Raw genomic sequence first — 27,324 nt, forward strand, 5'->3', positions numbered from 1 at the left:
TATAAAAATTTTCAGAAATTTGTGACGATCATATAATCTCATGTAAAATGAATTTTATTAAATATTAAAAGTTCTCTGATAAAAAATTTCTGAATTTCTTATATAAATTTTTGAAAATATAATCAAAGTTCTCCACATTTAATAACAAATATTATTATTACAATGTAGCTATTATTGTTTTTAACATTTCGAATTATGAATAAGATTTTGTTCATAATTTAATAATATATTTCAAATAAAAAAATGTTATTTTCATAGATTTTAAATAAATTGTCGTTTGGAATAGGAGCAAATGGGAGATAAAAATAAAAAAATACAGTGATAAAATTTTTGTATAGTTATTATTATTTTATTATAAAGGGCAATATGTTATATATAGACACAGTTTTTGGAAGTACTGAGAAGTGCAGTCTTAAAGATTCTAGATAGACTCTGTAGACCACTGTACATACAAGACTATATATATTCATTAAAAAGTAATATCTTTTCTAATTTGTCATATTTATGATACTTAAATAATATTTACAGCCAAAGAGAAAAAGTTTAGTTCTCTAGTTCCCTGAAAAAATATGTACAAGAGCGATTGTGTCATTTTGTCATTTTTTAACTTTATTTCTTTCAATTTGCCGTTTTATGATGTTTTATTTCATCACTAGAATTTAATTAGTTTTCTGTTGAAAAATGCGGACTTGCACGCAAAACAGAATGTTCAAATTAAACTATTTAAAAAACGACAGATATATAAAAAAAATTAGAAACGGAAAAGAAAACTTTAAATATATATATTCTCGTTATACTTTGTCGAATTAATGTAACTATTTTCAGTTGACAGCTGCATAAATGAAGCAAAATGACAAAACAATACGTACAATAGAGTTGTATTAAAATCACGTCATTAAATCTATATAACATATATCTATATAACATATATCAGTCATTGGAATAGTCGCATTATAAGATAATAAAAAAAACAAATAATACCTGTTTTTATATTTTTTGTTAAGGATAACGATCTTACATCGCAATATTACATCGCGAAACTTTGTCATTTATATCTGTCTAAAACTTTCCGATCGATCGCTTATGATTATATCAGATTTGATTTACTATAACGTAAACATAATGCAGCATGTCTCGCTAAGATGTTAAATGTATTTGTTAGAGTCTCATAATCGTGTTAATATAACCATGAAGTGCTCACATGTAAATATGAACATTGCTTCATGTGCAGAGTTTTTGCCGAGATATTTCGTATCTACAGAACATCTTATGGAAAGAATAAACAAGTCACGTATTTCGAAAAGTATTAATGATGGAAAAAAAAAGTTAGAGGTCAGTGTCTTTTGGTCCCATAGTCACTACTATATAGACGAAAGACAAATAAGCTATTTTCAATGATAAAAAAATCTAAGAAAAAGAAAATGTGTTATAATACACATTAAAAAAATTAATTTAAACAAGAAAATTTCAAATTATAATTGAAAATTATAGATTATTTTTTGTTTTTATAAAAAATCTATATTTAATACAATATATATTATTATATATAAAAATTGGATTATATATATGAATATTTACTATTGATTATATATAAAGATGATTAATTTTTATTATATAATAAGAGATGACCAGAATATTTCTATTTTGTCGATTTTTTCTTGTTTTATTTATTATCTGTTTATTTTGTATTAAAATTTTTTATTAATATTTTTATTGTCGGAAGAATTATCAAAAAAATTATTGAATTATTGAAAAGAGAACTGTATAATACATTGATTGACATATAATCAAGCGTAACAAGCTATAGTAAGAGCGCATCAAAGTTTACTATAAAAATAAAATTATTTAATATATAATATATATTATTATAAAAAATATAAGAGTATTTCTCATAAAGTTGAGTTGATTTTTTTCTTTTTAAGAAAGAACGCGGAAGCTGCGTTCGTCTAAACACCCTCGTAATATACAACTACATAAAGCGCAACTTATTCTTATTTTTCACTTATATTTCAAGATAAAAAAACAAAATATTTTTTCCTCTAACTCTTTTTCTATCCTTTAAGGCTATTCAATATACATGACTGGTTTTTTACAAAACTATCTTCATACGTACGTTATATTCAAAGAATGTGAAATATATATATTGCCCAAGTATTCGTTTTTTGTCTTGTTAGAGACTTTTTTTTATACTTGTATATATTGCTTTTGTTTGTTATTTACATCTATTCATATCTATATGCGTGTATCTTGCCATTGAATAAGTCCTGTCGAGTAATATTGCGAGTTTACCTAATTTTGTCACAGATATCTATAGTTTGGTCTCGTACAATATTTATCTTTGGTTGCATCGACAGTATTAGGTAATCTTGGACTAGCAATTGTGTAATTTTTTATATTGTGTGTGTATATGACTGCCACTTTTACACATTATAATTTCTATTAACAGTTTCAGAAAGTTTGACTAATCAGAGGTAGCATTGATCGATAATAATTGATACAACCAGCGTTTTAGACGAGAGATCGTGTGTGTTAAAATTTCACAAGGAAATACTTTTTTCCTATAAGATCTTTTTCCGTAACATGAATAGAACATCTACAAGTTTAGTCTCTTGTGGCACATTACGCCTGGAGCTGACCAGGTCGTACAGCTAGATTTTACGACACAGTTTTTACTTCTCTTCAAGAGTTCGCGCGCAATGACGGAGTACATTTGTTCGCTCGTTAATACGATTACAGAAGCGAGAGTCCAACGACTCGTTTTAAGTTAAATCGTGGCAATTTGAAAACCGTTGCGAAAGTCTGTTAAGTACGTGTTTCGCGGCTTCAGATATTTCGCGGTTTATATTCATTTATCAAGTCTCTCGTCTCTATCCATAACACGGTTCTATTTTTTTTTATTTCGCAGATACGTCTTGCAACAATAAATTGTATTACCGTCCAAAGCACTTTCTCAAAGCACGTTCTCTTGACATTTTTCAGATGCAATAAAAGTAAACTGCACGGAACAATTCTTCCAGTTTCATGGAGATCGATTCTTCTTGATCGTGACTGTGTCACTAATCACGCGTCACGGAATCGAATTGCTCGCTCTCGACGTGGCCCCGATCGGGCCGGCGTGTGTCGTCACATACCGCCGCTGGAAGGTCCACTTCCGGTCGCGTATATGCCGCCATCGCTGCTTTGGCTGACACTACTGTAGCTTACATTACTTGCTTGCCCTCCCGCTGCCATTCCGGAAATATACTGAAACAGAATAATTTTCATCATTGTTTCTTTGCATTCATTTTTTCGATGATTTATTAGGAAATTCATTGGAGAACAAATATCAAAGTAGCATCAAATATTCACATGTATAAAATTGCTGTGCTTCCTATCAATTCATTTCCAAAACATATACGTATATCTTTTTTTGGACAAAAATAGATTTCGGTGCTTTAATGCTTCTAATTAGCGCAGTCGGAAACTTATGTATATAAATTTTGTATTATGTGCAATCTGATTACAACTATGTTCTTATAAGAATTATCAATTGACAGTCGAAAGACAGTTTGTTTGTAATGATTTAATGATTTAATTTATCTTTTAAATATGTACATGACAACATGAATTCCGTCTTGGTTCTGCTTTCCTCTTATCGCGAATTTCGAAAGCGTTTATTAGATCGCGCTGCACGCTAAGCATTTTCTTAAAACGTCTTTTCGCTAAGCTGTGTTCGCTTTCCTTCAGAAAGTAGTCAAGTACGTTTATCCGACGCGACACAACCAAGCTCTCCTGTCGTCGTCCTAGGGACAATCGATCCATCGGTTTCGCTTCAAACGCAACCTGTCTCTCCGCGCTTGTTGCCTTCCCTTTAAAGGTCGCCACGGATCAGCGACAAGCTTTACACTTCACGCTCATACCCCATGTACACATAGCTTTGCGCCGAATCGTGCGAACAGTGCGGTCGAAGAGACAACCCATAGTTGCTGAATAGGGAGAGGTGGTTAAACGGTTTTTCGATAGCTTCTATATTCGATAACTCCTGGCCGTAAAGCAAATAATTCAATATTCGGCCGGCCGTGGAAAAAAATGTCACCGCAAATGCGAACAAGTCGAGATTTCGAATCTATAGTTTACTGAGCGAACAAAGTGAATTGAACGCGTGTTTGCTTACTCCATTGTTTGCGGAGTTTTTCATCTTTTTCCAAAAAGACAATGCGTATCTGATCGCCGATGATCGATGTGCTTTTGAATTAATGATTTTCGAAAAAGAATTTCTTTCTACATTTAGCGTTGATTTGAAAGACGAAGGACTTTTCAAGGTATCACGTATAGTTCGTGCGATAATTCGCAGAGAAAAGACGAGGTACGTGTGAAGAGAAGTTTCGTATACGCTCGCTCTTTGTCTCACATCATCCAACGTCTCACGGGATAGTGACCGCATCGAAGTTTTCTCGTTTGTCCTATCGGGTGTTGAATTCCCCAAGGTCAAATAATCTTCCTTATTTTTGTCTTTTCTCACTTTTATGGTCCGATATCCGTATGATCGCGCGGCTCTCGTTTCGGTAACACGGTCATGAAACTAAAAGTATCTATGTAGGTTATTGGAAATAGCACGAGATTGCGCGTTTATTTTAGATTTTTCATATGCAGATATTAATTTTATTTTTTATTTTATGATATATATTTTATATAGGTATACATATATGTATATAAATATTTTATCTTTTGATATTTCAGAATTTTGTGTAATTATATATACATATATACAGAATAATTCGATGTATCAATCACCGCAATAAATTCCTTTACATAAAAATATATTTAGAGAGGAATGTATTATATGTTTACGATAAAAATATTCTATCAAAATGCCAAAAATTTTAATAATTTTATTTTTTTTTTCTATGTTTTTATATTTGAATTCTTTTCTTTTTGACATTAAAAAAAGTGTAACTAAAATATTTGATAGACACATATTTGTTCGAGAAATTCGCAAGATTAACATGAAAATAATATAAAAATCTGGAAATATCTTCAGACTAAAAGAACGAAAAGCCGAATATAGGACGCGTGCACGTCACAGAAATACAGTAAACATTAATAATACCTTTATTTTCAAATTCGACATTCACGAATCAGACACATCGCGTCTACATAATTGCACATCATGATATTATTAGTTTAGAGATGAACTTATTTAATTGTTGATTTAATAGTTGTGATCTAATTTATAAAATGAAATATTATATTAACGTAAAAACGAAATAATATGTGACATAATATTTTCCATTTTTTATTCGATGATAATGTTTGCCGTCTTAAAACTAATAACTCGCACGTGCAAGTATATTTAAATACGATACGATCTGACTCTAGAATGCCGAATCCGGAAGTGAAAGCACTATGTGATGTGCGTGTGCCATTTCTAACACTTGTAGAATTATTCATGGTCTTTGGATTATCAAAGCTTTTACATTTTTCAAGTGCACTTTATAATCGCGCGCAAATATTTTAGAAACTGTTTGCTCAAATATACACACATAAAATTTTACAAGTTTTTTAATCAGAAAAATTCGAAAGAAAACCTGTCAAGTCTTTTAAGAAAACTACATCCAAAGTTGGATACTGAGACAAATATCAAGAAAGTGCATTCTATTAGATAACACAGTGCTATGTGCAAGTGCGTGTTTAAGATCAATATAGGGTGTCACACATTTACTAATAAACATACCGAGAATTTATATTCTACGGGAATGCGTCGATATTCGTTGAGATGTTCGTCGATCTCTGATACGTAATAAAAGTCTTGGAACAATTACAAGGGATTACTCTTGGAAAATAATTTGCTAAACTATATAAACTGCTTTACTCATATATTAATATGGGACGAAGAAAATAATGGCGTAAATAAAAGAAAGGTCACGAGGAATTTCACGATCAATGATCGACAGCCAGCTCGCGATGATATTCCGTTGTTAAATGTAGGTTTGCTCGCCGGAATTTTCTCGACTTCTTCGTACATGATGGAGCGAATACGCGGAGTAGTACCGTCCGGATGTGAATGTCTGAAAAAAGCAATATAAATACGTTCCCGTACCCTAATAGTTAGCGTTAGTAGCCCTGCCCACACTGTTGATAAAATTGTGACATGTGTGACGTATCGCTCCTTCTAACATTTCCATGTAGGCTCATTAAATGTGATATATTTGGTATTATATTAGCGTTTATTTATACAGTTGAAGACGATGGTCCAGATAACATATATATATATATATATATATATATATATATATATATATATATATATATATCTGTTGATTTTAATTAAAAAAATATTGATTAATATTCTATAAAATTATATGAAAAGAATACTTATCAGTGTGATTTATTTATCAGAATATTATCTACCACATTTCTCACGTGAAATATAAATTATTTATTCTAATATTTATTACCGTTATTGAATCAAAATATAAAATTGTTTTTTTTCCTAAATCTATTTTCTCTCGATAAAATAGTATATTGATTGCAGCATAGAAAGCTTTTAGTTTTCGATGTGCACATTTGTTCGATAAAGGCGCCTTAGTAAAGACGGGCGAAGAAAGACGCCAAAACCGACGTATCATTTTGTTTTGGAGTTTTTATCCCTATCTAAATTTTAAAATAAAAATTCATACCATTAATATTTATTGAAAACTATTTTCCTTATCTAATTGTATCATAATTTTGATAATATTATCTAATGAATAAGAAAGCGGACTATGTTAGTTTTAACGAAATGCGCAGAATTTAATTGTTGAAAAATAGAGTATATTGATTTAAGAAACTTACATCGGTTTTGATATCTTTACTTTTTTATATTGAATTTATATTTCTAGAAAGTTTTTTTAATATTTTAAATTCTTTACGAGATATTCATTCTTCATATTCTTTATATAAATCAAGATATTTATATTCCTATCTTTTCATTATTAATTCGTTCATCTCTTTATTTGAAAATAAAATGTCTTTATTTCTAACAAATTTTAATGCGGGAATAGTTTATGAGGGGCATCAACGCTAGATGAATTTAGGCAAAATTGTTCTAATGTTAAGCAAAGGTAAATCGAAATCGGGAATTAGTTTTGGGACAATTTAACAAACCAATTCTAGAATAATACTGCTTTAAGTTAAAAATATATATAACTAAAACGATAAATAATATTAAACTTACCTGACTTGGTTTACATCTAAATGCCGGTTGATACCGTCGTTTCATTCGTCTGGGACAACAGATGCATAAAATTCTGACAAAAGCTCTGAAACAGGAAAAAATGTAAAATGTATTGCAACCTTAATCAAATTACGAGATTGCAAAATGAGAAAATTGTATTCATATAAGTTATTTATATAAAAACTGCTCTTTTTTGTATTTATTATATGGTCGAAGGACCTAGCCTTATAAATTGACATTTTCATCAGATTTGCGCTATTGCGGCGTAGACAAGTGCGTTTGTGCAATGTCACGACGCAGTATCGTGACGCCAAATACATTTTAACGCTAAGATTGCATGACTGTTACATTTTTTTCAAGTATCGTGTGTACAAATATTTGCATAAAGGCCACAGCAATAAAAATGTGACATGCGATCGATGCTTGCGTGTGCATTGCCATATATTTCGATATCATCAAAAGATCCAAAATTTCTTTTAATCCATTAATGCCTTTTTTAGTACATAATGAGTTTAATGTAGGCTTTTGTCGCCAATAATTTTGAATAATTTTAAAAATGACCACGCATTCGCGTGTTTACACATACCATTACGATGCATTTATACCGTAATATGAACAAACAATGTGCAACGTTAAATGCACGACAAACAGATCATCTTCCTAGCGAGTGCACGAATAACATTATATGATATTTACATTCTTTCTTTGATATTATCCATTTAGATTATACACTTTATTTTCACGGATCGAGTAGTACTTAACGTGACTGTTTGGGATCGTTGAAGCAGTTGGGATATAATAAATGTAACATTCGGATGTAATAGTATAAACAGGTGTGAGGCAAAATGAATATAAATATTCGACCGAGTTTATTTAATTTTTATCGGCAAGATTATCCACGTTGTTTCTTCTTTTTCATTATATTAATATCAGCTGCTTTTGCTATTGTGACACAACATGAGACCGATGGACGCATTCTCTGGAAAAATCTCGTGAAAAACCATAATCAGCGTGAAAAATCATCGAGATTAGTGTCTTGTGCAGTGCCATTCATCATGGAATATTTCGAATATTCGGATCGAATGTCACTCTTGATCTCGGACATGTTAGAAGACGCTTCCGCTCTCATAAAACCGTTGATGAACGAATTACCCGTAAGCAGCACTGTCTATGCATTAGCAAACGAGTCGATGGAAGTAATAGAAACATACGATATTTCTGAGAACATCGTCGTTCTATCGAATAGCGCAACCACTCTGGAGACAAACAATTCCTGCTTCGTCGACTACTGCAAACACGAATGCAGTTTTGTAATAATGCTAACGAATCTATTGGTCGACGAAGAGAGTTTCTTGATAGAGACCAACATGATAATAGAACGACTGTCATTGCAATCCATGTTCAAACTCGCAATATTGGCAGTGATTGAAGAATCAATTTTGGTGGCCGGTAGCATTCCGATTCGGATCAACGAATTGTATACGCTGGCCCCGCCGACGCTTTTAGGTAAATGTCAACAGGAGAGTAATACTGCGTTTCAATGGCAACATTTCCAAACAAAATCGTCGCCATTCAATGCCTCCGTCGTTAACGCGGCAATGTTCGACAATTTTCCGTACGCCTATTTTGTCAACGACAAGAATAATTTGAGATTCGGCGGTGTTGAGGGCTGGATGGTGGAAGCGATCGCGAGTAACATGCAACTTATATTGGACAGAGATGAGATTCGGTGGCAGCAAAACTCCACGATCGATAGAGAACTGTATTTGAGACTTATCAACGCAACTGACGATTTAATATTTGGTGGTCTCTTGTGGGATCCCAATCGAAAGATAGAGTACATGACTTCTTACGGTATGGTGCAGATCGCGTGGTTAATACCGATGAAAGCGAATGTTTCTTTTCGTGGTTTAATAACGCCGTTTAGCTCAAAAGTTTGGTACGCTATAATCTGCACGTTATTTATCAGCGGACTTGTGAAACATTTCTTAATTCATGACATCACATTCCTGGACATGGCGGCCCTGATTCTCGGCGTAGCCACTCAACGTCCGAATAAAACTTCCAGCAAAATTCTATTCATATCTTACAGCCTGTTCGGTTTTTTTCTTTCGCAACTTTATTTAGGATCGCTGGCCGATCAGCTCCAGAGTGCGACGGACATTCAGATCGAATCCATGGAAGAGCTAGTTACATCGGGGCTGCAGATAGGTGGGACTCAGCGATTAGCTCAATTATTGGAGACGCCTGATAAAATCGACGAGGGCAACGTCGAACGAAGGATTCGCGAGAATTTTATCGTTTTCAAGCAACATGATTACATTGACCTGTTTTTTGATATTATTCATGGAAATAATGATAGTCTAGCTCTTCTTGTAATGTTAAATCTGACTGATATACGTCGAATGTCCAATTTAAAAAACGCTCACATTATGAAAGAATTCGTGGGCAGTTATCCATTAGCCCTCGCCACTTGGCTAGGATTCCCGTACTTGAATGATTTTAACTTCAAGATCCAAATGTTCGTTCAAACTGGTCTCACTGAATTCTGGTCAAACATGGCGGAAATTAACAGAAGTAATTGCACAACGAATGATGAAAGAGATCAGACTCAAGAAAACATAGAAATTGATGATCTTGCACCGGCTTTTCTTCTTTTGATCATAGGATATCTCGGTGGATGCTTTCTGTTGATTTTAGAAGTTATCTTATATCCATCTGAACTGCTTTTATAAATTTATCTTCAGAATATAATTTTGGAATAAATTTTGAAATAAATTAATAACTTTTGCAATTATTTTGCAAACTGTAATCTTAAATATTTAGATGTATTTTATAATATATTAACCACTGCACATATTTTTATTTACCTTTTCTTTATATACAGTACTATTTTTATCAAAAATTTTATTTAAATAGATTCACAATATTTTAATATCTTTTATCAGGTAGTTTTAAACATGAATGTTCTGCAAAACTTAATCTCCGATTTAAATAAATATTAGGATAAAAAGAGGTAACATTTTCATTCAATTATACAACTTCACTCGTTTGATTTAGATGTTTGATTTTGTCTTAATTTAATATTATTAAGAAACGACATCGCTGATGCTTAATAATTTTTAAAGATATCTTTGTTATATATATCCTGTGGTGTGAAAAAAAATTACCAACGCGATAACTATCGCGGCTCGTTAACCGTTTATAATAAGTCTATTAAAATCTGCGGAATATTTAACTGCGTCTCTCGGATATAGAGAACTCGCCGTGGGGCGAGTTAATTAGAAAAGTTCAAAGCTAATTTCATTAAACCTTTCTATTTAGCTCGTTGAGCGAGATAAAACTTGCAGTGATGAAATGTCAATTTTTAAGTTTACGATGCCACATTATTAATTACAATTATTAAATTTATGCACGTTGTGACTTTTGTCTGTAACACATATCACATGCGAATACATAAATTGATTATGAAATATCTATCTTATTCTGTCTTCGTTAATGTATAATTTATCCATTTTACAAACTCATATATATTGTAAAATTCTTGCAATAAATATAATTGATTAAAAAATAAAATCTTGAAAAAATTAGAATATTATTTTGATAATTTATAAAGAAAAGTCCATAATTGTAATTCATAGATCGAGTTTTACAATATATCTCTTTCTGAAATGTCAAATTTTTATTTCGAGTAAATTTTGGTTTAAGCTTCTATTTATTGATAGCTACTTAATACTGGTTTAATAATGACAGTCAATACTTGTTATTTTTCGAATACGCGTTTTCTTGCAGTCGCGCTCATGTTACATGAAAAATTTAACAATACCATTTTTTTTTATTCTGCTGTTCTCTGTCTCGAATTTCATGTTTGATTAAACTCGACGTGATATCGCAATGCTTATTTAATCCCGTACGCGATTGATTGTTGCCGAATATTTCAACTGGAATATTTACATTTTATAGAGTACTTTTATGGAGTATTTTTGATTGATGGAAACTAGCTAAAATACAAACTACTGATAACTAATTGTCATACTGTTACACAAATATCAATATTGCAATTTTATATTTAAAACGAGATCGAAAATTATCACTACATCTATAATGTAATTATTAATTCATTATTAACGATATATCTTAATTTTATATTTTATTATATTTTTATTTTTATTTAACTCAATTAAAAATTATTTAAATTTTATATTTAATCATTCTTCTTTACTATATAATATTGCTAGCTGGTTCAATATTCAAATTAATGTGATATACATATATAAAATAAATATATTGACGTTGTTACACATATAATGTTTTAATTTGAAAAAAACGCAATTTTATATAATTTTCAAGAATATGTTTGATATTCATTACATTTAAAAAAAAAAAAATATATATATATATATATATATATGTCATAAAATATCACAAATGTATGCATTTGTGATATTTTATGGTTAATAATATAGTACAATAAAAGATTCAATAAATAGATTACACAATCGAATATACAATAACAAATATCACTTCAGCAATTTTTGATGAATAAAATAGAAAGAGAATAAAGAGCAGGAATTATTTCCTTTTTCATACATTAGATTAGTAGATTAATGGCACGGAAAGTAACTCTTTAGATTAACACTGGAAAGGAGTTAATTCTACTCTTTTCGCGTCGCGTCGCGTAGCACTATTACACGATCGATCATACGATACATCGTCGGTCGAATTACGGTCACATCTCGTGGACTTTTGTGCGAGAAAGTCAAAGAACAAGATGACGTCGTTAATCAGAATGAATTCGAGCGTGATTTCCGGTCATCGGATCGATATCGACGACAAAACGAACCCAATTGGGGAACGTAAAGTCCCGATTGGCGTGTGATGCTCGTGTAATCAGCTATTGGCGTTGAATTTACGTTCTAATGACAGCGAAACGTGCGCCGAATGCATTTCTGCCGGAATGCAATCGAATTGAAGTGCGCGACATACCAAACCGGAAATCGATGACTATGTCACAGCATCATAATGAATATTAACGCGAATTTAACTGCTAGAAAGCTTCAATTATGATGTACTATCTAAAAGCTACCTTATTACTTCGTATAGTTAGCGATTCTAGCAGGACGTAAATAGGAAAATAAAACAGTGTAATAAGAAACATTAAGTAACAAACACTATACATTTAATTTATAGACATTGATGAGACGTAATATTTGTTTGAAAAAAAAGAAGTAACGAAAACTGCGGCAATGCGCTATCTGCGCAACTTTAAAGGTTAATCGAGCTGATAAGATTTATCTTGCACATAATTCGATAACAGAACGAGAAAGCTAGCTCACGAGCATAGTACGGTCGAAACATATGCACGGATGTGCGCAATCTGTGGTATCCGTTAGTGGAGGCGGCCAAAAGTCGATTCGGTCTGCACTACGCAAAGAGACCAAGTAATCCGTGAAAGAGAGAGTGAGTAAAAGAGAGTCAAACTCTCTCTATCTCTCTGTCTCTCTCGTTCTCTCTCTCTCTCTCTCTCTCTCTCTTCTCTCTGAAGTTCATGGTGAAGCAAACAAAGATAACGGAATTAAGGAGATGCAGGGGGAACTAAAGAGAGAGTAGTCGTAGGGAAAGCGCTGCAGATTTACGACTACGGCTTACCAAGCTTGATCTTGGTGCGATCTTACCTTCCAACTCTATATGCTCTCTCTGTTTCTTCCCTCTCTATCTTATTGTTCTTAGTTAGACGAATTACTTCCTCACTTTCTATCTCTCTCACATACACTCTCTCTCTCTCTCTTTCTCTTTTACCAGATTTTTAATAACGAGTAGTAACAGCGAGATATATACAGACGTTTTGGCGCCGAACACACAAGGCGACACGACGTCTCGACGATGTTGAATCCAGATTTTGGCGAGTATGCACTGCGCCACTCGTATGGGTCTCGCTTTCATTTTTATCTTTCTCTTTTTTTTCACAACATAAATGTGTATTCCGCATCATGGATCACGAAAGAAGGTTGTTAGAAGAAGTCAATTACTTAAACAGACCTTGGACATACTTTTGGCTATGCATATATAACCTACATCAAAATATAACGCGAATACGAATTTATATGTATTAATTTAATTTAGAACTTGCAAATAGTGTTTAATCGGTTTATTTCATTTGCAAATTCAATATTATTGACCCCTTATATATAGAGTCAAAAAGGAGAAAAAAATATGAGATATATTAAAAAAAAGAAATAAAACAAATAAAATGTTTTAATTTTTAATTAAAAAATTGTAATTAAAAAATATATAAAATTGATAACTTCTATATAATGTGTATTTTTACAATGTTTTTTCATAGTTTGGATCGCTATTTAATTCCACGTAATGCTTTCGTTCTCGATCGCACTTTAGTTTATGCTAAATGTAATGAACGACCTAGATTTTTATCATGTTATTGATCGTGACGCGAATTATCATGGTGTTTTTAGCAATAACATAAAAATTCGATAAGTTAAGACGTGAGCAAAAATTTCATCATTTTATCATTTCAAGAAAAAATTGACCTTTACATCTCGTTTATATTTTCGCTTCTTCTCGTAGTCGACATAAGTGGTACATTTACATATTTATATCAATTTGCATAAAACACATCTTTATTATTAAATTTAATCCATTAAGAATGTGCAAGGAGTTCGCTTGATACGTTTCTCTCTGGTAAGAGATAAGATAGTTATCAACCAATATAATCAACAAGCAAAACAAAATCGTTCCTATTGCCGTTTAAGGATCAAACTATTATCTTATTTCTGTCGCGCGCTTGATTTACATATTGGCCGTATCAGATGGCTGGGTAAAGGAGGGAAGCACAGATATTATTTGCAACGAACGCGGAGCATTCGTGATTATTCGCGAAACAGCGACGGAAAATCGGCCGTCCTTGAATTCGGAGTCTCTTTATGAGATCGGTGACCTGGTTTCGCTCGGTCCACCAGCTAATAGAGTGTTATCGGCGACCTTCCTTCCTTCGTCCGCACACTTCTCTTCCTCTTGAATCCCTCTTTTTAAACCTGAGATAAACTCTGATTTGTATCTTTTTTTTTATTCGAAAAATCTCCCTTTCTAATTTCGGTATCGCAAAGTCTTTATCTGTAATTTTGATAATGCATAGAGCAATGCTAATATATTGTCAGACTATTTGATTAGCGTTTATTAAGCACACTTAAATGTCTTACGATAATGTATTATATAAAAAGAAATATAATAAAATTTTTTCAAGAAGATAGAGTAGCAGGTAAATATTCCGGACGTAATATCGCGAACACAGGATTTTATCATACAATAACTTTGGTGTCTCCGTATGTTTCGTGTAGCCGTTATGTTTTATCATGGATTACTTGAAACATACCGAACTTTTTTTAATGTCGGCTTATATGCAGAGAAACATACAGGAACGAAGTAGCATTAACGGAGAGATGAAATAATCCACGCGATGCAATATGAAGTAAAAGTTTAAAATGCAAAATTTGAGATTTTTTTTAACGAACTCGCGAACAGGCAGATTAGATCTTCCGGTTTCACAGTAATACCGCTTTTGTTTGAGTGCGATGCCAATCATGCATTTTTTCCAAGTCCTTATGACATTTCGAATGACATGTTGTACATATGATATGTGGATCGATTGTTCTCAAATTTTTACGTAATTTACATTTTTATCACTCATTAACAAGTTAATCTCGTGTATTATTTGCATTTCAAGAATTTTTTTTCATTTCATTTATCTTGTTATTTTTTATCATTTGTGCATCGTCATGGAAGGTCTCGGAAGAATCCACATTTATTTCAACTGAAGCGGAACGGAACGTAATACCTACATCCGCGTCCTCTATGTACTCGCAGAAACTTTTAATTGCATCATACTCGAAAAGTCTTTCTAATTTCAGTGAGGAATCCCCTCGCGCGTATGGTCCTTTGCAAGGTAAACAACGACAACTTCTAAAACTCGCGGTAAATTGTAAATTGCATTAATTCAGACTTTTAGATCGAATATAATTACGCTTGCGCTGCCGACTCTACAATTAAAATCGAAATTCAATTTAGGAATTTATAACACAACTTTATTTAATATTTAAATAGAGATGGTATTATAGGTGTGATCGTGATTGTTTCTGGTACGTCAGCACACTCTGATAAAATTAGCTGAATAAGTAGCTCGTCGTTGAATAAAGACGCGCTATTCTATCTCAGTGCTGCTTATACTTGTAATTTTACGTCGGATATTAAAGATATTGAAAAAAGGATTATCTGGATTTCGTTTAAACGCTCGATTATAATTAACTCGACATGGGGGCGTTTCAGGAAACGTGGGACACGGATCAATGCGACACGGTTCGCGCGTTTCGAATTCTTTCGTCTTTCGCATATAAAATTAAACCGACGAAGCTATATATCTTGTTATAAGCGGTCGAATCATATCGACTCGTCATTCTTTTTACTCGAAATCGTCAGCTTCTTTTTCACATGTACAAAGTTGCAATTACCCCCCTTTTATTAATATCCGCCCGTTTGGAGCGATCGAACGATCCACGTTTTACGACCTAGAAGATAGGCCCTCACACAGCCCTATGTATACCATAAAGAAAGCACGCGGTCTATTGATTTTACATTTACCTGTATGCACGGAGTAAATATCCGTGAAGCGTGATAGTTACACGTGGGATTGCTGTACACAACGTCGTTTGGCGTCAGCCAAACCGTATCGGCTTCTCTATTCAACGTCAGCGTTACATCGCCCCCCATCATGTAGCATAACTCGCTCCGCCACGCGATTCGTGATTTAACATGCGAACATGTCCACATGGCCGAGACAGATCAGCGTCGTTAATCCATTGCTCATTACTCGTCAGAGCAATGTACACAGATGCAGTTTCTCAATTTATGTATCCAAATTTCTCATTTTTTTATTCAAAAAAAAAACCGATGAGTTGTCGCATATATTTGTATTAACAATTACTTATTTTATTTATTTTATTCGATGTGTAATATTTTTTTTTATTTTTTTGTTTTGTTTTAATTTATTAAATTTAGGCTTGTTATATTTAGTCTCGTTGATTCTTGCACAATCTATATTGATTTATGAAATTATTTTACAATAGTTAATAATTGCGAGAAAGAAATATTAATACCTTTATAATTAAACACTATAAAAGCTCGGCTCTCGGAAACGTTAATTATTACAGGAAGCTTTTCTTATAACAATGCAAATGAATAATATTGAGTGCAGTGTTGTAAAACTATTAAAAGTAATTCTACGAAAATTATTCGACAATTTTCATATATGCACAGGAATTGCGCTTTATGTGTAAAATTTATGTATTTAAATGACTTTAAATATGTATGTATATTTAAATTTATCCATATAATATTTTTACTTTATTAAGAATTATATTAAGAGTTGTATTTTGAAAAAAAAAAATATATATATATATATATTTCACTATATATATATATATATATATATATATATATATATATATATATATATATAATATTCGAATTAGCTCTATAAGTATTCAAATCTTTCTTAAAATATAATCAGAAGAGATCAGTTTAGCTTTAGAAGTTTCAAGCAAATTTACATTTTAGTATTTACATTTATATAATATTTCTTCGCTTTTTTATATAAAATAAAGTTAAAAGTATCTCTATTTTCGTTTGCAAAATGTTAAAATGTTAGCTAGATTTGTAATTTTAAAATAATTTTAAAATTAATTCAGAATTGTTAATTCTCTGCGATACCATGTCAAAAAGTTCTTAAATTATTTTACACACATAATATATATTTTACTTTTCTTTTCCAATTATATGTTTTTAAAAAATATATCATTATTATATTGGAATTAACACACAATTACTAGATATTTTCTGTATAATACAATAATTTATCAATCTGTTACTTCCCTTATCGTACTGCTGTCTGACCATTTATTTAATTATAGAATCCATTTAATTTGAGTTAAAATAAAAATTAAATACAAGTTTAATTGATTTATCTATTATTATTTCTTTCTTTGTTAAAAAATGTATATATATCGAATCACTTAAAAATTGAAATATTATAGAGATTCGCGCGGTACAAAGGTGCAAAGAAAATTCTCGGTAGCTACTATCAAGCCGAGAAGATATTAAGATGATAAATGCTTTTCATGAATGCCGAGCATCCCGGTAGCGTTCGTTGAGGCTATGAGGGAAGAAAATGTCGAATGCGCGAGCGTCCTGAAACTTCGGACTCATTTCACGCGGACGAATAAAAGTAATTTGCTAAAGAGTCTCTGGCCTAATCCACCCACAATCTCTGCTAGCCAAATTCCCTCTTTCTGTCCCGGTAGAAAACCCTTGCTCTCTCTCTCTCTCTCTCTCTCTCTGTCTCTCTCTTGCTTTTTATGCATACATATATATGTATATAAATGGATAGATAAATAGAGAGATAGAGCGAGAGAGAAAGACTTGCCTTAGTTACCGAATAAATCGAAGAGACGATTAAGGTGACAACACACCTCCAGAAGCGAAAAAAAAAAACCAGAAAAAGATTACTCCGGAGATTGTTGATCAATTTTAAATCACAGTTCCATAGAGTTTTCTCCTGTTAAAAACGTATATGCACAGGGGATAGAGTGTGTATGTGTGCGCACGCCCTCCATCGTGGATATACGTTTTAAAAAAAGAAAGCTTCGTCAAGGTTTGGTTTAAAATCGATCTACAATCTGGCAAATTCTTTTTATATATAGCTAGTTCTGTCTCTCTCTTTCGGAAGTGTTATCATCTTCATCGTCTTCCTGATCTAAGTTTGATAACTAATGCTCGGTAAATCGGAGATAGGGGAAAAGGATAATATTGATATTCGCATTAGGAGAATGCTGACAATTGGGGATGAGAGTAACGGTAATGTCAGTCCGCGATGATAGATTGTAAACTATGTATGTACATTTCGCGCTCGTAAACCTAGTGACATGTACATACGCGTTAATATTCTAGCACTACTATTCGCATTATATATTATGTGTATATATGTATAATATGAGAAAGGGGTGTAGATGAAGGTAATGGTACGTATATATATCTATCCAACATTAACGTTTGCTACTAAAGAGTACAAACGTACCGTACAGGGCGTCATAGACGCGAATTTGCTTATTCGTAGCGGAATGTTTCTGGCATATGCGAAACCCCAGTCGTGTACAACATATTTAGCAATATTGCGTGAAAGCCGGAATCTTAAAAATGCTGATGATTATTGCGAAATGTTTCTATTAGGACGTTGCGGAAAATTGGATGCGATGTTGCAAGTGTTCTGCGATAATTACATGAACATTTTTGTACACGCGGAATAATTGTGTTTTATATATGAAAACTTTGTGCTTCAATACTCTTATTAATATAGGAAAATAATTATATTATTTCAGCATTGTATATGTCATTTAATTTAACTACTATAAATTACTCGTAAATTGTTATGTGAAAATATGTTTTAAACAAAAATGTTGCATAAACACATCAAAGTAGATGTACATGTACATCTATATAATAATCAGTTTTTTCACCGTCTCAAATTTTATTAGTAAATTATTTTTAACTTATTTTTTATTGCGTCAACAGTTCTTTACAAGTAATTTGAAGTAAAAGTTAAATTGGATGACTCACTTTGTACAAACATGAAATGTTCGAATTGCCTTCAAAAGTGTCCAATCTTCTTTAATGTAATATAAAGAAAAGAGTTTACTTTTATAAGTATCAAACAAATTTATATTTAAATGTTTATATTTTATATTAATGTAGTCTCCATTTTCTTTATATATATAAAATAAATTAGAGGTATATATTTGTAAAATATCAAAATATTAACTACGATTAACTGTTATAACAATTCTAAATTAACTATTAAAATTATAATATACTGTTAAAATTAATAGTTAATTCCGAATTATTATTTTCATGCAATATAAAATCAAATAAATGTCTGCAGATCCAATTCTAATTAATATATGGCGTAATAACGTGTATTAAACTCTACAAAATATATAAAGGCAAAGCTTAAGCGTGTGAAATATATGCGTGGGATAATTGTTTCGACTGTTCTGATTTCCGCGAAATAAAAATTAATGAACAACACAGAACTCACCTACGAAAGTCTCTACTCCAGCAGGCGTATATTACGGGATTCATTCCGCTGTTAATCCAGCCGAGCCAGGTGACAGCAGCGGAAATGATTTCCTCCTGCCATATGCACCTCGTGCAGAATCCCGACAATAAATTCACAACGAAGAACGGCAGCCAACAGATAATAAAGACACCCATTACGATGCCGAGAGTCTTCGCCGCCTTCTTCTCCTTGGCGAACTTGGCGAGCTTCCGCGACAGGGAGAAATTTTTGCCCAGATGCTGCTTGTTGTTAATCCGCACAGACGGCACTCTGGTGAGACCGTTGTTGTGGAGCGGAACCGTTAATGGTTCCTCGAGATCCTGGAGATCCTCGGGCGTGCTCGAGGCGGTGCGAAAGAGGTGCCTGGCGTCGGTGTTTGTGGATACACCGCCCCGATGCATCCTGAGCGTGAGTTCGAGCTCGCCAGAGGCCATCATCACTTGTTTCGTACCGAGTTTTAGACTCCTCGTCTGTATCACCGCGGCGCGATAGATTCTGTAATACGTGAACACCATCACGAATAACGGCAGGTAGAAGCTAATTGTCGAGGAAAATATCAGGTAGCCGAGATTCTCCGTGAACGGACACTTGTCCTCGGGTACATCCTCGGTGCGTACCGCTCGCCACCACGCTATCGCGGGAAAGGAGATCGCGCTCGAGCAGATCCACACGATGGCGATCAGGAATGGCCGCGCGTTTCCTGGTCATACGCATCGGATACGTGAAGGGATCGGTGATCGCCCAGTAACGATCCAGGCTAATGACGCACAGATTCAGGATGGACGCGGTGGAGAAAAGAACATCCAGCGATCGCCATACATCGCACCAGTCCGTCGTAAAGAGCCAACGATTCTCTAATACCTCGTACACCGCGCTGATCGGCATCACCACCAGGCCTACCAGACAATCGGCGCAAGCCAACGAGGTCACGAAGTAGTTCGTCGCCGTGTGCAGATGCCTCTCGCGAAATACCGCGAGGATTACCAACGAATTTCCGAAGACGGTAGCTACGGAAAAGAGCAGCAGAACAATCGCAAGACCAATTCGATCCGAGGCGAGTCCCCAGAGATCCTCGTAGGTGTGATTGAAGAACGGCGGATAGCTCGTGTTGTAGAAACTCTTTCCGATCAAATCGTCATTTAATGGATGTGCCTCGTCGTCCCAGCTACTCAATAAATAGATCTCGCTGTCGTTCATGTTTCGCCGTGCGCAGCCGAGCCTCTACGACGACGGTCCCTCGCGACCGTAATCACCCCGACACGCGATGATCGTCCACGATGATGATTCTCGCGACGTTCTCGAGGCGGCTGGACGTCAGAGCATCGCCGTCGCATTTATGAGAGCTCTCCTTCTTGTCTGTTTTTTTGTCATTTTGTTTTCTCATTGAGACACCTCGGAGAATCATTGTAATTCTACGATACCGTCATATCTTTTCACAAATTAATTATACGTAAAATGCACTTCGATGAGATAGCCTGATGCTAAATCAATTTTTAAGCTTCCGTCAATCTATGATTTGATTATATATCTTGTAAAGGACCGATGAAACTTTTGTCTCAACACACTTGTCACGTATCTATCTGTATCTATCACGTATGGATATCGATAATGACATTTGGCACAATATATCTCTATCGACCGCGATATTAAAGTAAGTACAGAACACACGAATGGCAGCAATCGAGAAATGTCAAAAGTTTACAACTTCTTCTATCTTCAGTGGTATATTCATTCGGTTAAAATTATCTGTCTTTCGAATACCTGAAACAAATAAGTAAGTTCATGAAAGTAAGTTTGTCTTCGGAGAAATAATGATGAAAAATGAGACAAAAATTTTTTTGCGAGTAAGATGATTTTATTCGTATTATATTCTAAGCGTCATTGCAATTTATTAAGCAAATATTTCCTTTCCTTACAAAAGCTCTCAGATGTTAATATCTTTCATTTTTCTCCGATAAAATAAGCATTCTTTTGAAATCTGATTTTAATTGATAGTAGATACAAATTATTACCGAGAAAAATTATTTAAAAAGATTCATTAAAATCTCTCTCTTTTTTTCTTTCTCTTTTTTCAATTCTTGTTAGTCTTATAAAGATGCTTGATAAATCTTATCATGAGAAAAAATTAATCCGAGTTTTCTCATTTGGTCAGATATTTTATCGTCGATCGGACATTTATAGAACAATAATGTGTTTATGCTTACGATTCATCGAGCGGGCTACATTACGAAAGGTCGTATCGATATGAAAATAACAAGCGACAATATCATTTTTACCAAAACAAAACTATCGAGTCATCTCTGCAGATAATAGTAATTTGTATGGAAAATTATAATTTGCATAAAATATATTTAAACGTAAGACGGTACTTTTTAGATAAGACTTTTAGATAAGTAGTTTTGAGTGCGTAACAAGATCAACATTATGATCCTAGTAGATTTTAAGTCGAGATTTCCTGAACGTTCAAAAGAGTACGGTGAATCTCATTTTACTTTACCTTACCCGCTAACAATCATTTTGAAATAAAGTCGTGAAGTTGAATAAGACGCGGCAAGATAAGAAAAGAGATTCATGATTGTTTTTCTGCATTAAAAATAAAGTTGAATTAAACTCTTATATAAATATTTAAATTGAAGCAGTTTTATTCCTAACAATAAACATCAACGATTGCTTATGATCGCACTTTTCAAGTTCTGTTTTGTTCATATGTATCATGATATCGAGTATTCAAATTAAAAAGTATTTAAGATCATGATTGACTTTACGGATTTTCATGAGTTTTATCGCATTCTCCACTACAAATTTATGGCCAAGCAATCAAAGTGAAAGACAAACGCATATCCTAACGTAATCTAACTTTAAGTGAATTTTCTCGCTTCGACAATTTTATTGACCAATATTGACGGCTCCATTTTCTGCCGGGGACATGACGTCTAAGAATCTCCCTCGAGGCATGACAAACTCTTTCGAAGCGATATTAAAGCTATCGTGCCGCGTCATCCTATTTTGCATATGGGTCTCCGATCTTCTTCTGGAAATCGTTTTCGTTCACTGAATATCGGATGCAGACATTGTACAGGTAAAAATTTATCGAGAAATTGTCGATATCGGATTAATTCTTGTAATACATCGGTGTTTAAACATCATATTTAAAAATCATGAAAAAATTTTAAAATTATATAAAAATATAAATTATATATAAACAGTGTGCAGATATATAAATTTTTTAATCGGATTTTTATTTTAATTTACGTCGATAAAAATATTATTAGTTTGCAGACAAATCTGAATTCCGTACTAGTTCTAATCATGCCGTATGTGAACAATCAGTTTCAAAAAACTTCAATTTTCTCTCTTTCAGTGTTATAAACCACTCCCCGACTATGCCTATTTATGGATGTTCATCGTTGAGTGATTATCACAATCATCTTTGACCCCGCACCCTCGCGTCCTCGTAGCCTCCCTCGTTTTAGCAGTATGCAATATATTCGATCTTACACACATAGCCGTTGAAGAAGGCCGCCGTTGAACTTGGTCATTACGGATGAATAGTACCAATGGCGATCGATATATATATATACATGTATAGTAGTATAAAAAAAATAACTTCTCCATCGTAGAACGACCAGCTCATTAATGAAGAACACATTTTCCTGGAGGATCAAAAATATCTGCTTCTTCAAAAGTTTTCAATGTTGAAAACACTTTTTTTTCAATATAAATGTATAAATCAAAAGGATCAAATTAATTTTAAACTTTCTGCAAAGTTGTCTGAACGATTCAGATTTTTATATTCGAATTTTAACAATATTTTAATTTTATTATGAAATGTAAAACATATTTTATCGAGAATAAAATGAACGTCAGATGTTTCTCTTGCGAAGATAAAATTATATAAAAATTATACGATAAAGAAGAAAATAAAAGTAGTACAAAAATATTTTAATGTGTGGCTTATCTATGCAAATTCAACTTGATTTATGATCATATCACAAACATTACATGATAAAAAAAATAATTTTGTAAACGCGTTTATTTAATATTTTCTATTAAATATATTTAATTTGTTAAAAAAAATAATGATTTTTATGATATTACTTTTCAAACTTATATACGCATTATTTACGAATTTTAAATGCGTAAAGTGATGTAGATATATACATATAAAATTGAGTATAAACGATTAAAATAAATCATAAACAATTTGAAAAAATTTGTGGAATCTGAATCTAAAGCCATGTTTGTAATGAAGAATATTTCTTTCAAAGAACAAATCCTTATATCGCACGTTTCTCGACGAGGATCAAGTTAGATATATGTGCGATCTCTTCCCTTGTTTCTTTAAGAACTTACGAAATTGCGATAGGAGGATCAGGAGTAGGTAGAGATAAACTTACGTAACTGATCGGGAGAGAGTAAGAAAAGACATCAAGGGTAGAGGAGCGAGAAATTGAAAGAAAAATTCGAGAGAACAAAATGTAAATATTTTCTGAAATTTACTAAACATGTGATATGACATGATAGATACATATATTTATTGTATGTCAATATATAACATATGTTTTAAATTGTTTTAAAATAATTAAATTATTTATGTGTAATCCCAGACAAGTTTAAAATAATTATTTAAATACAGTACATTTTTATTGCTAAATATATATATTTTTAGCAATAATTAATAAAAATTATAGCAGATAAATTAATATAGCAATATTAAACATATGCAAAGTGAATCAAAGATGACATATCGAGAACATAAAATGACTGTCAAAGGCAAATATTCTTTATTATAATTTAAGTACTACTAATCTTTTATCTTGAGGTACCGAAATGACATGAAATGATAGCATAAATTAGCGTTGCTAAGTCGAAGAGGAAAGAGAAATCTATTTTACAAGGCTTGATATTACATTCCCGTTTGTGTGACCCCGTCGCGACCAATTGTAAAATTGCATAAGATTGGCCAAATGGTAATCGTGTAAGCCGGAAGTCAGTGGGTGTCAATAGTCTATTATCATTTGTAACTCTTCAGATATATTCGTTTATTCGTTTATTTTACATGTATAAGATTCAGTCAACTTTTGACAAAAAATATCGACTCTGCTTGAATAGATTAAATAATTATATTCATTTAATAATTAAATTTGAATTTTAATTATATGAAAATGAGAATAAATTCTGCATCTCAAATTTGCATCCAAATCGAATCGACATAGTAGTTCGTTATAAATAAGTGCGTATTATGTATCATCAGTATTCTCTAGTTTCAGAGATCAAATTAAATGGGATATTTTCAGATTTGGTATTAATAATTTTTGATTTATGATTCTTACTTTTTACTCTTGCACTAGGGACGAATAACTAATGTAACGTGATAAATGAAGAAAATATATTTCAAAAATTTATTTCCTTTAATTGTTTTATTTCATAATAAAAGGATTTTTCATCATGCTGCCATAATTGAATGATTTAAATCCGCTTTTTTAAATGTTTCCACATGGTTAGAGACGTATGATTAAACTCGAAAATTACGCGGCGTAATTTATGAACGCGTGAACATAATTGCTGCATGTATAGCTTGATGCTATATACGAATTAATCTTTTCTTTTCTTTTCTTTTTTTTTTGACCTTTAAATTTTTTTAATTACCACATAATTTAAATGTTTATGCAAACCTTTAAATTATTTAATCAGTACATAATTCTACGTTTATGCAAATATATTTTTTTTGCAAAAAAAAAAAAACAGGAAAAATTAAAATACAAAATCAGAGCTCTATATACAAGTAGAACTTTTATTATTAGAATATTTTTTATTAATGTCAACTACTCGACTATAAAAGATATGCAATGTTAACTCATCCTTGTAATCTTTGATCGAATGACAAATGCTCTTTTGATAGGTTTTCAATCTTCAATAATCTCGTCTTGTTATAGAGATATCTCTTTTGCCGCTATCTTTCTCGTTGTATCATACGATTTGTACGTAGATTTTACCTCTTGAATGAATTTAAACGCACACAATATGGAATTTTCAACACAGAATATATTAAATGAAAAATTCTATCAAACGTTAAAACATTATTTAAATATTGAAAGAAAGTATAAGAGCATTGAAAAAATAAAAATTCAATGATGGAAACGTGATCGTAAAAGTGTCCTTAATATTAAAATCTATCCTATGTGTACATTGGCGAGATCAATTTCATCCGCTGTGTATAATGTCACGCGAATCATGTTAATTCTCTTAGCGTAATGTATCTTATTTCAAAAACGTATATAAAATATTTTTCGATGCAAAAAAGTTTGAATCTCGGAAATTTATACTCTTTGTCATTAACAAGATTTAAGATGCAGCCTTTTTTTATGAATGTTTTGTAATCTAGCCTTTCTCGTGTATTAATTTTTAAAATAATGTAGAAAATAAAATAAATAGAAATAATAAAACCGGAATATAATCCTAATCCGCACATGAGATTATTGTTCTTCTGTATATGAATTGTTAATTAAAGGAGCAAGAATCACGGAATTTATAGCTACTTTTCGTATGATCTAACAGAAAATCCTTTATGGATAGCATATTAAAATGCAACGGATGAAAAATTGAACACTCAACGATATAGCAAATCTACTCATTCAGCGATTTGATTCATTCAATCAGGTAAATTGAAAAAGAATGTTTCAAAGACGGCGGAAACAGTGGTATTAAATAAAGAAGCACGCAGGGGTTGAGAGGGTGGGTTGTACGCACCATTGTATATCCTATACGTGCATCGCAACGCAATCATGTGTTCTTTCTTCCGAGGAAAATAACGCGGGTACCGCGATTGTTCTCCATTAGCGCATCATGATCGTATAACGCGCGTTAATTGCCCCCCTTCCCCCCTAATCTGGCATGTCTCTCGCTTGCAACGTGAACCTTCAAGGTCACGGCTTTTCCCGATCGCCGGTTGCGATTCAATCGATTTCGCCGGATTGATGTCACAAAGTCACGATATTCGTGGCACAGGTGATGATGACAGCGATGGTGCTGTTGATATCAGCCGTGATTCGGTTCGCGTTGTCGAATGTCGGTATCAGGCACGAGCGAATGGATAGGAGCATGATCGAGGAAGGGTACAACGTAGGGAAGAAACGACGCGTCCTCGAATTTTCCCTCGAAATTCGCCGCACATTACATACGCAATTAAAAGCGGGGTGTAAAAGTTGGCTCGACCGAAGAGAGTCTCACGAGGGGATACTCTTCCTGTAACGAGAACGCGGGTTACGTGTTTCGCGGTTTTAGACGGCCGACTGCTACTATCGCGTGGCTCGAAAAGCTCCGCACCAGTCGCGCTTGCGCGCCGCATCGAGCCGCATCATCCCCGCGCGCGCAACACATATACAAACGTATATATATATATATATATATATACACTCACACACGTACACACACACACACACACGTGCATTTTTACCCTTATCATCTCTTTTGCTCGAGGCACCCGCTTCTTTGCGTCACCCCGTAGCGGATATACGCGGATATGACGTCGGATTTTCCTTATATAGGTGACGTCATAATGCACGCCTACACGACTTTTAATTACTTCCTGAATATATGTATATATATATTTATATCCCTATTCTATTTGAAATTATCCGTCTCCGGTTTTTATTTCTACGTGTTAACGATACGTATTTAAAATCAAAATGGCAACCCCTATCGTGTTACCTCTTTACGAGATAAACACTTTATTTAATTAAAATGTAATTTATTTGAAAAATAATATTCGTCATGCTGTTATATCTTAAGTAGTAAACAAAGCAAAATTGCGATATGCTTTGTACATTTTTTTGCAGCAGTTAAAATCACAAAGCGATATTTTATACGTACGAATTTTAAAACTTTTATTATTCGAATATCATCGATTTATACGGTGGCAAAAGAGAAATAGCGAAAAGATTTACTT

At 32.8% G+C, this 27,324-nt stretch overlaps 2 protein-coding genes across 2 annotated transcripts; one reads left to right on the forward strand and one right to left on the reverse strand.

Annotated features, from left to right (window-relative positions):
* Positions 1-322: 322 nt before the first annotated feature.
* Positions 323-26,685, reverse strand: Dop1R2 (dopamine receptor 2). Its single transcript, XM_029311800.2, is given in 5 exon segments — positions 323-3,243; positions 7,196-7,280; positions 19,356-20,059; positions 20,061-21,137; positions 26,127-26,685. Coding segments are annotated over 4 exon segments (1,422 nt in total). The 5' UTR covers positions 20,574-21,137; positions 26,127-26,685; the 3' UTR covers positions 323-3,123.
* On the forward strand, positions 7,999-9,930 carry LOC114938049 (uncharacterized). Its single transcript, XM_029311786.2, has one exon. It carries the CDS (start codon positions 8,041-8,043, stop codon positions 9,928-9,930), a length of 1,890 nt encoding a protein of 629 aa, XP_029167619.1. The 5' UTR covers positions 7,999-8,040.
* Positions 26,686-27,324: the final 639 nt, after the last annotated feature.

The sequence above is a fragment of the Nylanderia fulva genome, unplaced genomic scaffold (assembly GCF_048542155.1).
Source record: "Nylanderia fulva isolate GAGA-0341 unplaced genomic scaffold, ASM4854215v1 Scaffold8, whole genome shotgun sequence".
Lineage (NCBI taxonomy): Eukaryota > Metazoa > Arthropoda > Insecta > Hymenoptera > Formicidae > Nylanderia > Nylanderia fulva.